This window comes from Homalodisca vitripennis, chromosome 4 (assembly GCF_021130785.1).
Source record: "Homalodisca vitripennis isolate AUS2020 chromosome 4, UT_GWSS_2.1, whole genome shotgun sequence".
In the NCBI taxonomy this organism is placed as follows: Eukaryota; Metazoa; Arthropoda; class Insecta; order Hemiptera; family Cicadellidae; genus Homalodisca; species Homalodisca vitripennis.
The window spans coordinates 204091592-204107069 of NC_060210.1; the positions used below are offsets into that span (position 1 = coordinate 204091592).

At 35.0% G+C, this 15478-nt stretch overlaps 1 protein-coding gene across 3 annotated transcripts in view; it reads left to right on the forward strand.

Annotated features, from left to right (window-relative positions):
• Positions 1 to 15478, forward strand: part of LOC124360925 (atlastin-2-like) — a 106788-nt gene that overhangs the window by 66647 nt on the left and 24663 nt on the right. For all 3 annotated transcript variants that reach the window (XM_046814927.1, XM_046814926.1, XM_046814928.1), the window contains 2 exons: positions 11995 to 12174; positions 13537 to 13725. In XM_046814927.1, coding sequence (XP_046670883.1) covers positions 11995 to 12174; positions 13537 to 13725 — 369 coding nt within the window. The remainder of the gene's footprint in view (positions 1 to 11994; positions 12175 to 13536; positions 13726 to 15478) is intronic.

The following is a 15478-nucleotide window of genomic DNA, read 5'->3' on the forward strand; positions in this document are numbered from 1 at the left end:
CGATGATGTGGAGCACAAAGATAATCAGTTACATGACAATTGGCTAGTAAACCTCATGTATACACAAGGTGGGAGTAAGCCACATCAAGTGGTTCATAACAGGCTTCACCGATGATGTGGAGCACAAAGATAATCAGTTACATGACAATTGGCTAGTAAACCTCATGTATACACAAGGTGGGAGTAAGCCACATCAAGTGGTTCATAACAGGCTTCACCGATGATGTGGAGCACAAAGATAATCAGTTACATGACAATTGGCTAGTAAACCTCATGTATACACAAGGTGGGAGTAAGCCACATCAAGTGGTTCATAACAGGCTTCACCGATGATGTGGAGCACAAAGATAATCAGTTACATGACAATTGGCTAGTAAACCTCATGTATACACAAGGTGGGAGTAAGCCACATCAAGTGGTTCATAACAGGCTTCACCGATGATGTGGACCACAAAGATAATCAGTTACATGACAATTGGCTAGTAAACCTCATGTATACACAAGGTGGGAGTAAGCCACATCAAGTGGTTTCATAACAGGCTTCACCGATGATGTGGACCACAAAGATAATCAGTTACATGACAATTGGCTAGTAAACCTCATGTATACACAAGGTGGAGTAAGCCACATCAAGTGGTTCATAACAGGCTTCACTGATGATGTGGACCACAAAGATAATCAGTTACATGACAATTGGCTAGTAAACCTCATGTATACACAAGGTGGAGTAAGCCACATCAAGTGGTTCATAACAGGCTTCACCGATGATGTGGAGCACAAAGATAATCAGTTACATGACAATTGGCTAGTAAACCTCATGTATACACAAGGTGGGAGTAAGCCACATCAAGTGGTTCATAACAGGCTTCACCGATGATGTGGAGCACAAAGATAATCAGTTACATGACAATTGGCTAGCAAACCTCATGTATACACAAGGTGGGAGTAAGCCACATCAAGTGGTTCATAACAGGCTTCACCGATGATGTGGAGCACAAAGATAATCAGTTACATGACAATTGGCTAGCAAACCTCATGTATACACAAGGTGGGAGTAAGCCACATCAAGTGGTTCATAACAGGCTTCACCGATGATGTGGAGCACAAAGATAATCAGTTACATGACAATTGGCTAGTAAACCTCATGTATACACAAGGTGGGAGTAAGCCACATCAAGTGGTTCATAACAGGCTTCACCGATGATGTGGAGCACAAAGATAATCAGTTACATGACAATTGGCTAGTAAACCTCATGTATACACAAGGTGGGAGTAAGCCACATCAAGTGGTTCATAACAGGCTTCACCGATGATGTGGAGCACAAAGATAATCAGTTACATGACAATTGGCTAGTAAACCTCATGTATACACAAGGTGGGAGTAAGCCACATCAAGTGGTTCATAACAGGCTTCACCGATGATGTGGAGCACAAAGATAATCAGTTACATGACAATTGGCTAGCAAACCTCATGTATACACAAGGTGGGAGTAAGCCACATCAAGTGGTTCATAACAGGCTTCACCGATGATGTGGAGCACAAAGATAATCAGTTACATGACAATTGGCTAGCAAACCTCATGTATACACAAGGTGGGAGTAAGCCACATCAAGTGGTTCATAACAGGCTTCACCGATGATGTGGAGCACAAAGATAATCAGTTACATGACAATTGGCTAGCAAACCTCATGTATACACAAGGTGGGAGTAAGCCACATCAAGTGGTTCATAACAGGCTTCACCGATGATGTGGAGCACAAAGATAATCAGTTACATGACAATTGGCTAGCAAACCTCATGTATACACAAGGTGGGAGTAAGCCACATCAAGTGGTTCATAACAGGCTTCACCGATGATGTGGAGCACAAAGATAATCAGTTACATGACAATTGGCTAGCAAACCTCATGTATACACAAGGTGGGAGTAAGCCACATCAAGTGGTTCATAACAGGCTTCACCGATGATGTGGAGCACAAAGATAATCAGTTACATGACAATTGGCTAGTAAACCTCATGTATACACAAGGTGGGAGTAAGCCACATCAAGTGGTTCATAACAGGCTTCACCGATGATGTGGAGCACAAAGATAATCAGTTACATGACAATTGGCTAGCAAACCTCATGTATACACAAGGTGGGAGTAAGCCACATCAAGTGGTTCATAACAGGCTTCACCGATGATGTGGAGCACAAAGATAATCAGTTACATGACAATTGGCTAGCAAACCTCATGTATACACAAGGTGGGAGTAAGCCACATCAAGTGGTTCATAACAGGCTTCACCGATGATGTGGAGCACAAAGATAATCAGTTACATGACAATTGGCTAGTAAACCTCATGTATACACAAGGTGGGAGTAAGCCACATCAAGTGGTTCATAACAGGCTTCACCGATGATGTGGAGCACAAAGATAATCAGTTACATGACAATTGGCTAGCAAACCTCATGTATACACAAGGTGGGAGTAAGCCACATCAAGTGGTTCATAACAGGCTTCACCGATGATGTGGACCACAAAGATAATCAGTTACATGACAATTGGCTAGTAAACCTCATGTATACACAAGGTAGGAGTAAGCCACATCAAGTGGTTCATAACAGGCTTCACCGATGATGTGGACCACAAAGATAATCAGTTACATGACAATTGGCTAGTAAACCTCATGTATACACAAGGTAGGAGTAAGCCACATCAAGTGGTTCATAACAGGCTTCACCGATGATGTGGACCACAAAGATAATCAGTTACATGACAATTGGCTAGTAAACCTCATGTATACACAAGGTGGAGTAAGCCACATCAAGTGGTTCATAACAGGCTTCACCGATGATGTGGACCACAAAGATAATCAGTTACATGACAATTGGCTAGTAAACCTCATGTATACACAAGGTGGGAGTAAGCCACATCAAGTGGTTCATAACAGGCTTCACCGATGATGTGGAGCACAAAGATAATCAGTTACATGACAATTGGCTAGTAAACCTCATGTATACACAAGGTGGAGTAAGCCACATCAAGTGGTTCATAACAGGCTTCACCGATGATGTGGAGCACAAAGATAATCAGTTACATGACAATTGGCTAGTAAACCTCATGTATACACAAGGTGGGAGTAAGCCACATCAAGTGGTTCATAACAGGCTTCACCGATGATGTGGAGCACAAAGATAATCAGTTACATGACAATTGGCTAGCAAACCTCATGTATACACAAGGTGGGAGTAAGCCACATCAAGTGGTTCATAACAGGCTTCACCGATGATGTGGACCACAAAGATAATCAGTTACATGACAATTGGCTAGTAAACCTCATGTATACACAAGGTGGGAGTAAGCCACATCAAGTGGTTCATAACAGGCTTCACCGATGATGTGGAGCACAAAGATAATCAGTTACATGACAATTGGCTAGCAAACCTCATGTATACACAAGGTGGAGTAAGCCACATCAAGTGGTTCATAACAGGCTTCACCGATGATGTGGAGCACAAAGATAATCAGTTACATGACAATTGGCTCGTAAACCTCATGTATACACAAGGTGGAGTAAGCCACATCAAGTGGTTCATAACAGGCTTCACCGATGATGTGGAGCACAAAGATAATCAGTTACATGACAATTGGCTAGCAAACCTCATGTATACACAAGGTGGGAGTAAGCCACATCAAGTGGTTCATAACAGGCTTCACCGATGATGTGGAGCACAAAGATAATCAGTTACATGACAATTGGCTAGCAAACCTCATGTATACACAAGGTGGGAGTAAGCCACATCAAGTGGTTCATAACAGGCTTCACCGATGATGTGGAGCACAAAGATAATCAGTTACATGACAATTGGCTAGTAAACCTCATGTATACACAAGGTAGGAGTAAGCCACATCAAGTGGTTCATAACAGGCTTCACCGATGATGTGGAGCACAAAGATAATCAGTTACATGACAATTGGCTAGCAAACCTCATGTATACACAAGGTGGGAGTAAGCCACATCAAGTGGTTCATAACAGGCTTCACCGATGATGTGGAGCACAAAGATAATCAGTTACATGACAATTGGCCAGTAAACCTCATGTATACACAAGGTGGGAGTAAGCCACATCAAGTGGTTCATAACAGGCTTCACCGATGATGTGGAGCACAAAGATAATCAGTTACATGACAATTGGCTAGCAAACCTCATGTATACACAAGGTGGGAGTAAGCCACATCAAGTGGTTCATAACAGGCTTCACCGATGATGTGGAGCACAAAGATAATCAGTTACATGACAATTGGCTCGTAAACCTCATGTATACACAAGGTAGGAGTAAGCCACATCAAGTGGTTCATAACAGGCTTCACCGATGATGTGGAGCACAAAGATAATCAGTTACATAACAATTGGCTAGCAAACCTCATATATACACAAGGTGGGAGTAAGCCACATCAAGTGGTTCATAACAGGCTTCACTGATGATGTGGACCACAAAGATAATCAGTTACATGACAATTGGCTCGTAAACCTCATGTATACACAAGGTAGAAATGAAGCACACTAAGTTCACAGTTCAAATATGTTTATTTATTATATGTTAAGTGGAGCTTAACATGCTGAAGGTGTCCTGTGGAGTGATATGCAGAAAGTATGATTTTGAGATTCCTTCACCAGACAAAAAAGAAATCGTGACAGCCTTCTGTGATGATAGTCAGCCAAATTACATGGTTGTTCATGCACCATCATAGAATTCATTCTTGCCTAAAAAACTTGAAATTTCTAGAAAAAAAAAATAATGTTCACAGATGAAATATTTCTCGATATACCTTGCCATATGATAATTTCACATTGTTCTTCATTGTGTTAAGTTTCATTGCTATGTTAAATAATAAATGTTCCATTGAGCTAGAGAGGGTACCACAACACAAAAGTGTGCTGAAATCAAGTTATATCACCGACTTTTAACATTGACTTTCCATTCTATTTTTATTTTTACTTTAAAAATAACAATTTTGTCAAAATCTCATATGATTCTACTCTATTGTTTACAAGTGTACTGATTCTGCTAGTTTCTTGAGCCACCATGGTTACCCATAAGACCAATGTAGAAATATTCTCTATCCAAATCCCATGGAGTGACGTGCACCATCATCTAACTCGGTGTTGCTTGTACATAAATTAAACTTTCAAAATTACAGGTCAGTTAATGTTTTAGATATCTCTTGGACAGGCAGACAGAAATGAAGAGACAATGAGACCTCCACCTATTTATACAGTAGGTGTCTCTGATTTCGAAATGATGTTAAGGTTCGTTTCGAGTTTCTTCGTTACCGACTTTCTTTGATCTCTTCAGATGAACATGACTCCAGAATCCAGGAGCCATATCCCCGTCAGGTACCAGACGCTGCAATAAAAGGGAGGGTGAACTGGAACTAAACTCAACATTCCAATTGAATTAACCCTTCCTACCATAGCTACATTACTCTGTACCACAGGCTGTACACGAACAAGATAATATCACTGACACGATACAATTGCAGTCCTCAACTTAGCACTTTCAAACAGATAATAGACTTTCAAATATAGTAAACATTTCTCGTAGTACAGTCTGGAGAACATTGGAAGTAAACAACTTTTGTCCATATCACACATAAAGAGTTCAAAATGTTCATCCAGTTGGCAGTACATTAAGATTACAATTTTGTCGATGGTTGTTAAAAAATTGAAATAGTGTAAGTTGTATTTTATTCACGGACAAATCAATGTTTACAAGATACGGAATTCTAAATTTGAAAAATAGTCTGGTGTTCAGCTTAAAATCCAAAAGCAGTTGTGGTGTCGAACTTTCAAATTCGATTTTCGATAAATGTACGGTGTGGTATAATTGGAGACCATTTAATTGGCCCATTTGTTTTTGAAAACCGCTTACTGTTCTTGTGTACAAAGACTTTAGAGAATCAACTGCCAGTTCTACTTGAAGATGTACCACTTGAAAGAAGACATCAAATGACATGATGATGCACCGGCACATTATTTACAATCTTTAATAGAGCACTTGCAGATAAGTTTTACAGGCAGATAGATCGGTCGAGGTAGACCAATTAAGGCCGGGCCACACATACCCGACACGTGAGTCGACCGAGTGTTGGCCGTCATACGGTGAAAGAATTGCACTAGACCGTCATGGCCACACCGTCACCGATATGTGGAGTTTTAATTTTGACGGGCACAGTGCGGTCTACGAGCAGCATCAGTGATGGATATAGAACACTTATCGAAGAAGTAAGGAAGTTTTCTGTTATTATCTATTATATATCCTGTTATTTAAAGTTATGATCAATCAAGTGAATAATATCGGAAACAGAAACATTTTCAGAAACAGAAACATTTATTGTTTTTAAACACACAATGTGCGATTAACAAAGTCAAGCCTTATAATAATAATATTAACAAATCCGACTTACATGAGTAATGCTCTAAAAAGAAAATTTAACAACAGTAGAGCTAAAATGGTAAGAATATAATCAACAAATTATTCAACAACAGTTATTTACTAACAACGAGGACTCAATAAATAAACAACAAGATTCAGACACCCTACGTATTCTCTAAAAACTACTCTAGACACTAATGTCAATATCATAGGCCAAATATTCGTCGATTGAATAAAAAACAATTTCCTTTAGAAACTTTTTTAGTTTTATTTCAAACTGCTTCAAGGGCAGACACCATAATTCTTTTGGCAATTTATTAAATAATTTTATTTTCATACACACATGACTACATTTAGTCTTTTCCAACCTTACTGGTATTGTTTCGAGAAGGTAGTTTTTCCTAGTAGGATAATTATGTGTTTCTCGTCTTGTAGGAAGATTATTCAAAGATTGCTTGATATCCATCACGCAACAGTAAATATAAAGATTAGGGAGAGTCATTATTTTATACTCTTTAAACAATGGCACACAGGATTCCCTAGCAGATACATTTTTAATTACCCTCAGAGCCTTTTTCTGCCATTTAAAAACAGTTTGTGCCCCACAAGAGTTGCCCCATAGAGTTATCCCATACCTCATATGGGAATGGAAAAAAAGCATAATATGCAGTTATCAGCGTATTAAGAGTGACACAGGTTCTTAGTTTTTGAAGAAGAAAGATAACTCTAGATAGTTTTTTACATAACTGTTCCATATGACAGTCCCAGCTTAACCTACTATCTATATGGATACCTAACAGCTTAACAGGCTTGTATTCTTTATAAATAGAATGGTCCAGTGAAAATACAATAGTTTCAGTTTTTTGGTCATTTACAATCAAAGAGTTAGAGTGGAACCATTCTATTGCTATATCTAAGGTATGTTTTTCTTGAATAATAAGCTTATCTAAATCTTTATTACAATTAACAAGCGTTGTATCATCCGCATATAGAATTGAAGGGCAAGGAACATTGAAAGGAAAATCATTTACAGAGATAATAAAAAGTAGAGGCCCAAGGACTGATCCCTGTGGAACTCCCATCTCTACTTTTCTAAAAACAGATTTATCCTCTCCCTGGACAACCATTTGTTTCCTGTCACTTAGGTATGATATCAATAGACTGAGCTTCTTGTCCCTTATACCATAGCAAAAAAGCTTTTGTTTTAGAATCTCAGGATTAATGCAGTCAAAAGCTTTTGACAGATCAATCAGTAACGCAGATGACAACAGTTTATTTTCAAAATTTGCCAGAACTTTTCTGACCACATTTTCTACTGCATTGATTGTATTTTTACCTGACATAAAACCAAACTGTTCCTTACAGAACAAGTTATTGCTAATAAAAAAAGAAATAATCTGACCCTTTATGCATGATTCAAAAATTTTACTAATAATTGGGACAAGAGAAATGGGTCGATAACTTGACGGGCTCAATCTTTCACCTTTTTTGTAAACTGGTATCACCTTGGTTACCTTGAGTGCCCTCGGGTATATACCTTGTTCCAACATTTTATTGAACAGGAAAAATAATGGGTTAACTATTACCTCAATAATATACTTTAAAACCTTGTTAGACAGCCCATAATAATCTTCACTGCATGAGGTACTTAACTTAGTTACACAATTTATTATGTCAGTAGTACTGATTTTTTCCCAAGTTAACATTTTACCCTCCGAGTTTTTATGTAGTACAAAATCCTTGACTAATTCTATAGCCTGGTTATTAGACACATTGTTGTCCCCAGATATATTTAGGTTATTAACCACATTAACATAATAAGTATTAAAAGTATCGGAGTTTATCAAAACCTCTTGACTATGTGTTTTTAAGTTTGACTCAGCTTTGATCAAATTCCAAGCCGCCTTACATTGATTAGAAGAATTCATTATATATTGTTCATTTGCCACTTTTTTACAATAGCTAATTTTATTTTTGTACCTTCTTTTCATTTCTCTATAATCTTGCTTAAACACTAGTTCATTTGGCGTGCCCTTGCTATTCTTATATCAATCATAAAAAGTTGTGACTGTTGATATTGGGTTGAGTGTTATCAAGTCCAAGGGTCAGTTGTCTCTGATAAGAAGGTAGACCTTTCTTATCTATAAAGTTGCAAAACACAGGAAATTATCACAATTGTTTTTTAAGTTCTTTGAGATTTTACAATTATAAAAGAGTCAACCATCAAAAATACTCTTGCATTCTTCTTTTTAAAACTATTTAAGTAATCTTAATGTTCTATTTTATTAAATTATTTAGTATAGCCTATACTAATTACTAAATAACTTTACATCCTGCGTTCGCGTACAAAATCGTATTTATTGATAAAAGTATTAATATTTTTTACATTTAGAGTAAACTAGTTATATTTTCTTATTGTACTAAAATTACAACAAATTTAAAAACTATGTAGTGCTATTGTTACAGTGATTTTAAACAACTAAATTCGAATTATGTAAAATATATAACAAGTTTTCATCCATTAAGAAATAACAAGGATATACTTATTTGCGCAAAATTCTAATTATCTTGGATGTATTGAAGTTACTTGATAAATTTATTCCGGCATTTTGTATGGATCATATTTAGAATGTTTCTATGACATTTTTATTTTTTATTCTTCTCACTACAATAAAGTTAAAATAAAAATATTTTATTTGCAATAAGATTTTCGTACATGAAAAAACTGTAGCATTGCAATGTTTTATTCACCACAGCGATTAATAAAAATTACAACAATAAAATTAACATTCTTCATATCAAGCAATACTTAATCTTCTAAATATTTGTTAAGTATCTGTCACTTAGAAATGCAAAAGTAACATTCTTCATATCAAGCAATACTTAATCTTCTAAATATTTGTTAAGTATCTGTCACTTAGAAATGCAAAATTAACATTCTTCATATCAAGCAATACTTAATCTTCTAAATATTTGTTAAGTATCTGTCACTTAGAAATGCAAAAGTAACATTCTTCATATCAAGCAATACTTAATCTTCTAAATATTTGTTAAGTATCTGTCACTTAGAAATGCAAAAAGTAACATTCTTCATATCAAGCAATACTTAATCTTCTAAATATTTGTTAAGTATCTGTCACTTAGAAATGCAAAATTAACATTCTTCATATCAAGCAATACTTAATCTTCTAAAATATTTGTTAAGTATCTGTCACTTTAGAAATGCAAAAGTAACATTCTTCATATCAAGCAATACTTAATCTTCTAAATATTTGTTAAGTATCTGTCACTTAGAAATGCAAAAGTAACATTACATTCATAATACTTAATCTCGTTAAGTATACTTAGAATGCAAAAGTAACATTCTTCATATCAAGCAATACTTAATTCTAAGTATCTGTCACTTAGCAAAAGCAAGCAATACATAATCTCTCAATATATCTCAATACTTAATATTTGTTAAGTATCTGTCACTTAGAAATGCAAAAGTAACATTCTTCATATCAAGCAATACTTAATCTTCTAAATATTTGTTAAGTATCTGTCACTTAGAAATGCAAAAGTAACATTCTTCATATCAAGCAATACTTAATCTTCTAAATATTTGTTAAGTATCTGTCACTTAGAAATGCAAAAGTAACATTCTTCATATCAAGCAATACTTAATCTTCTAAATATTTGTTAAGTATCTGTCACTTAGAAATGCAAAAGAAATATGCTCTTGTCTAAACAGTAAGATTGTTGTGGTCGGACTGCATACGGACATGTGTGGCCTCACGGTAACCGAGCCGATCCTGCACCGACACTCGGCCGACTCATGTGTCGGGCACGGTGTGGTTATGTGTGTCCCGACCTTTAATCGGCCTCCTGTCTCCTTATTTAAATCCCTTGGATTATTACCTTTGGAGTCATCTAAAGTAAAGTATACTCAAAACCAGTTAATTCCAAAGAAGAATTAGTGAATCAAATTTTAAACGCTTTTAAAGTATTTACGAACGACCGGGATGCTATCAGAAAAGCTACACATTGTTTTGTTAAACGCACTAGATTGTGCATAAATTAATAAGGAAATCATTTTGAACACAATTTATAATGTATGGAAATTGTAATAAAAAATTGGCAACGATCAGCAATTAAAATTTTTGTTTTTACGAATAACGTTCATTTAATAAACAAATATTGCATTTTCAGTCTTATTTTTCGTATTTGTTGATTTATTAACCATTAATTTTTTCAACTTGGTGTTTGTTCAATACTAGCCTATTTTACATTATTCTCTTTGGAATTAATTTCCCTAAATGGTTTGCTCATTTATTACCCATTTAATGAAGTTAAGGCACTTCAAATCTAAACAAATCATGTTTTTTAGACAGAATTTTGCATATTTTGTCTGATATCTCAGAAATGGGTGGTCTTACAGGTCTGGGACATATTTTATTAAATTTTTCCAGTTCATTTTCCATAAAATCAAATAAACTTAATAATTATTGTTTTACGCTATGAAACCATTTGAGAAGTTTGTCGGGTTACTCGTGGGTGTTTAAATTGTCCGGAAACACCTTAATATTGTTATACCTTAGCAGATACAATTTATAAACTGCACAATGTTATAAAGCTATCTTAACTACTTTTTGATGCAATAAACACACCTACTTTCAGGGAGGGAGGGCAGCCCGTGGGAGTTTTGTGCAAATCTTAAGTGCAAGTCTAGGTCAATATGCATATCATTTTAAAATTATTAACTATTATAGGTAAAGACTCTGGGTGATTTGAGTTCACGCAGGGTGAGGTAAATACCCCTCTGACGATGTGATACTGCCCTCTCCCAGTCTCCCCACCACTGCTCGGCCCGGTCAGTACAGAGTTACTGAGCCTTCCCGTTAGAGCGTGTTATACTGGAAAATGATCGACCTAGGAATGACCGAATGAACGAAAGGATCTGCTTGCAAAAAAGTGGATCCACACTCAAATGCTGTATTCATTACAAAATTGCAGCTGTTGAAATAGATCAATATTGAACCTTGAGTGCAAGTCTAGGTTAATATGCATATCATTTTAAAAGTATTTACTATTAGAATGTAATGCCGGGATCCACACCCAAATGCTGTATTCATTACAAAATGGCATCTGTTGAAATAGATCAATATTGAACCTTAATATAATATAATAACCACCATTTTGTGTAGGTGAAATGTTTTAGATAAACCATTGTATCAAAATAGAGAGCACCTTAAGTGTATACCTAAAGTGTACTATTTTCTGAATTTAATTCTGGAAATTTTGGTATCAATAACATTGGAATACCTTGAGTAGAAATTGAAAAAATTTTTTATAAAACACATTAAAAAATGTACCATTTGGGATGTGGCATTTATAGATGACTTTCACAAAATGAGTGGAGTAATTTTGAGTTACAATAAAGTAGTCTCTGTTCATGGTTAAAGGGCTTAACTTTACTCAGGTTCTGTCAAGTGAGTAGTTAACTTCGTGTATTGCTACAATATATTGCCTCAGTTGACATAAGTCTGTGCATACCTCATAATACAAAATGTCTTCAATGGTTTTTATTTCAGTTGTTCACGAAACATGCTAATTTTGACAAAATGGAAAAGCTTTTAGCAGAATTTAAAAGCAGGTTACAAACGAAACCAGATCTTCCAGAAGTAAAGTCCATTATGAAAGAAATTGAGAGAAAGGGTGAACAAGAATTCAAGGGTGACTCGATACCAGAATTCATAGAGCGACTCAAAAAGGTACAGTGAGTACTTAATATAGTTTAAATTTTATAGTACAATTCCAATGTATGTATTTTTTTAAGTGAAAATTGGACACTTGTAGAATATTGTACAGCTATATTTGTTAGAAAATTTGGAAAAGCAGCAGCTTTCATATTGCCTCAGTGTGAGCTGAGCAGTTGCCTGGGAAGGCTGTAACACTCATAGCAATGCCAAGCCAAGATGCTGACTCCCGAGCTTGTGAGTCGACATCAACATGAAGGGAAGTTAATTTTAACCCTCCAAAATATAATATGTAAATATATAAATATGTATACATACATATGTATATATACATATTTACATTTGACTAAAGTCAGATTCTGATTGCTGCGCTACCCTCTTTCCTCTGCCTCCCCCTACAGTCCTCCTGAAGTGCTCTAAAGCACTGTAGCAACTCATAATAAAATAGAAAATACACACCCAAGAAGCAAGAATCTATCGTACAGTGAATAATAACACAAATCAAAACAATAAGTCACGGCCGAACGATAACTAACCTAGGCAAATCTACAACAAAGTACTGCACGGCGAGCACGGCAACAACTGACAAAATCAGCTGACTGTTATTTTTCATTTTACTCAAAGGCTTACAAAGTAGAGCCAGTGCATAGAGAAATCTCTTCTACGTTGTACTATGAAAATCACGGAATAATTAAATAAACCGTTTTACGGCAATTTAACAAAAACTAACATATTGCACAGTGCGATAGTAGCACTTGGAGTGTTAAAGTATTAAATAATTATTAAGTTTGTATGCAAAATTCCCATAGAACATTGGAACTATTAGGCCCACCCCTATGGTATCATGTAGTTCATTGTCAATCTATTTGGCAGCAACGTGGCAATACATTATTTTAAGTTTAACATCTAGAAGTGATGCTTTTATGTTTATTTGCCACAATTAAACATGTAAGTAAACTTTGCAAATCGAGTATTCATTACTACGACCTCAGCGGTATCCAACCCCATGTGTTTCGTCCACTCGGAACAATTTATTAGAATATATTATAAATATAACTGGTGCTAGTACAGACAGTGACACCCCTCGCTGTATTGGTAGGCGATAACATTTTTCTTCCTTTGTGATTCTTGTAGTGCTGTGTTTGAGTTTCTCTATTTGTTTCCACATAATACATTGCTCGGAAATAATTTTTACTATCAAGTTAACCAGCAAAATAAGTACTGTGCTAGAATATTTGAATTGGTTCAAACTTCAATTCTGTTCATGTAGCATCAATGTTTAATGTTTGTATTTATTTTTGTTGAACATACAGTCCGTTATAATGTATGATTTACTCTTGTTGGCTTAAATTCTTGTTTAAATTTTCTTGGTTTCAGGATTTAGAACAATTGATGAACTCGGCAGTCATCGAGAAGATATGTAACAGTTATAAGGAAGAATTTTTAACTCCAAATTCAACCAGACGATATCATGATCATATTTGGCCAAGTATTGTCAACCTTTTGAATCAGTATATTTGTGGAGATGGCAGCACTCGAATCAAAGCTAAGGAAAATGCTGTTCAGGTAAGTAGCATTTACAGTACAGTTGCCACGTAAATTGATTTCTTGTAATAATGAAGTTACTTTGAAATATATTTGTATACAGGGTGTCCACAAATATTACTCTGTCAAACTTCACCATTTGACTTGTCACATGGTCAAAATAAATAAAAAATTCCATATAAAGTATAGTCCTATCCTGCCTAGTTTATCCTCCATCTGTACGTTTGTGTTGTTTAGGAAAAAAATGTTTCTTTTAACTTGATAAAGGTATAAGGTTTAAACTTTGCTAAATGTTTAGTCTAATTAAGGCCTGTTTTCAAAAAAATGTATCAGACTGCAAAATGGTGGCCATACAACATTTTCAAGCTCAAAAACTGTAGAATTTATGAAAAATGTATAAGAATAGTAAAATATCGGTTACTTTCATATGAACATTTTTATACCATACCAAGTGTATTCTGTTATGACACATAATAAAGGAATAGTAAATATTTTACTGAACCCCAATCCTCCATTTAAAATATGTGCAATTTGCAAGTCTACTTATTTAAAGTGTCGTGTTTCTAAATTCACAGGGGCTGAACACATTACCTTAATTTGTGTAAGATTCAAATTTGAAAGTTGTGGCTAGTAACAAATTAGTTTTAAATACCGATAAAACTAATTTTATTTCTTTTAACACAAAACAAGACAGAAAACGTGTAAATCCTAACATATTGATAAACGATTCCAGTTTGGATCAAGTTTCCTACACAAAATTTCTCGGTCTAACAATAGACAAAAACCTTAGCTGGAATCTACATATTGAACAGATAATTAAGCGGATAAATTCTGGGTTATATGCTATCGAAAGACTTTCTTATTTATGCAGTTTGTCAGTACTAAAGATGGTTTTCCATGCACATATTCAATCCCACATTGCATATGGGATAGGAGTGTATGGAGGAACCACAAACCAAAACCTAAATAAAATTCTAATTTTGCAAAAAAAAAAGCACTACGAATAATGTTGAAAATGAAGAAGGATGAGTCAGTGAAAAATAATTTCACTGAACTAAATATTTTAACAGTACATAGCCTTTATATTTTAGAATGTGTTATGTATGTTAGGACCTATCAATCTAAATTTAAAATTCATTGTGAAACCCATACTTACAATACTAGGAATAAGAAGGAATTAGTAATACCACAACACAATTTAGAATTTTATAGAAAAAAAACTTCTTATGTAGGAATAAAATTTTTTAAGTCAATTCCATAAACAATAACAAGAGTTGAAGATATTAAGAAATTTAAATCAATGCTAATCAATCAATCAAGATGTTTCAATCAATCAATCAAGATGTTTATTGTCATCCCACATATACAATGTATTGACAGTGTCAAAGGTGTACCTTTGTCTGTAGAAATACAATAAACCTAGACTACAAAGCACATAATTCCTAGGCTTATGCTTACATACTAGATTGCATACGGTAAAGTACAGGTCAGAAGTCTAAAAACATAAATTGTCCATACTACAACGTAACATTTCGTCAACAGAGTAAAAAGCCTTTTTTTAACCATTTTAACATAACTGTCTTTATTTAGTTATTTATTCATATACGGTTAACACCATTTTACAATATACAGTAATTTTACTTGCAGCCAACATCAAGATGAACAACAATATATTCAATATAAAAGAATAATTTATGATATTAAATACGGTAACCTGTAACATAACATGCAAAGTATGAATCAATATTATAACAAATTCAAAAGATAAATATAT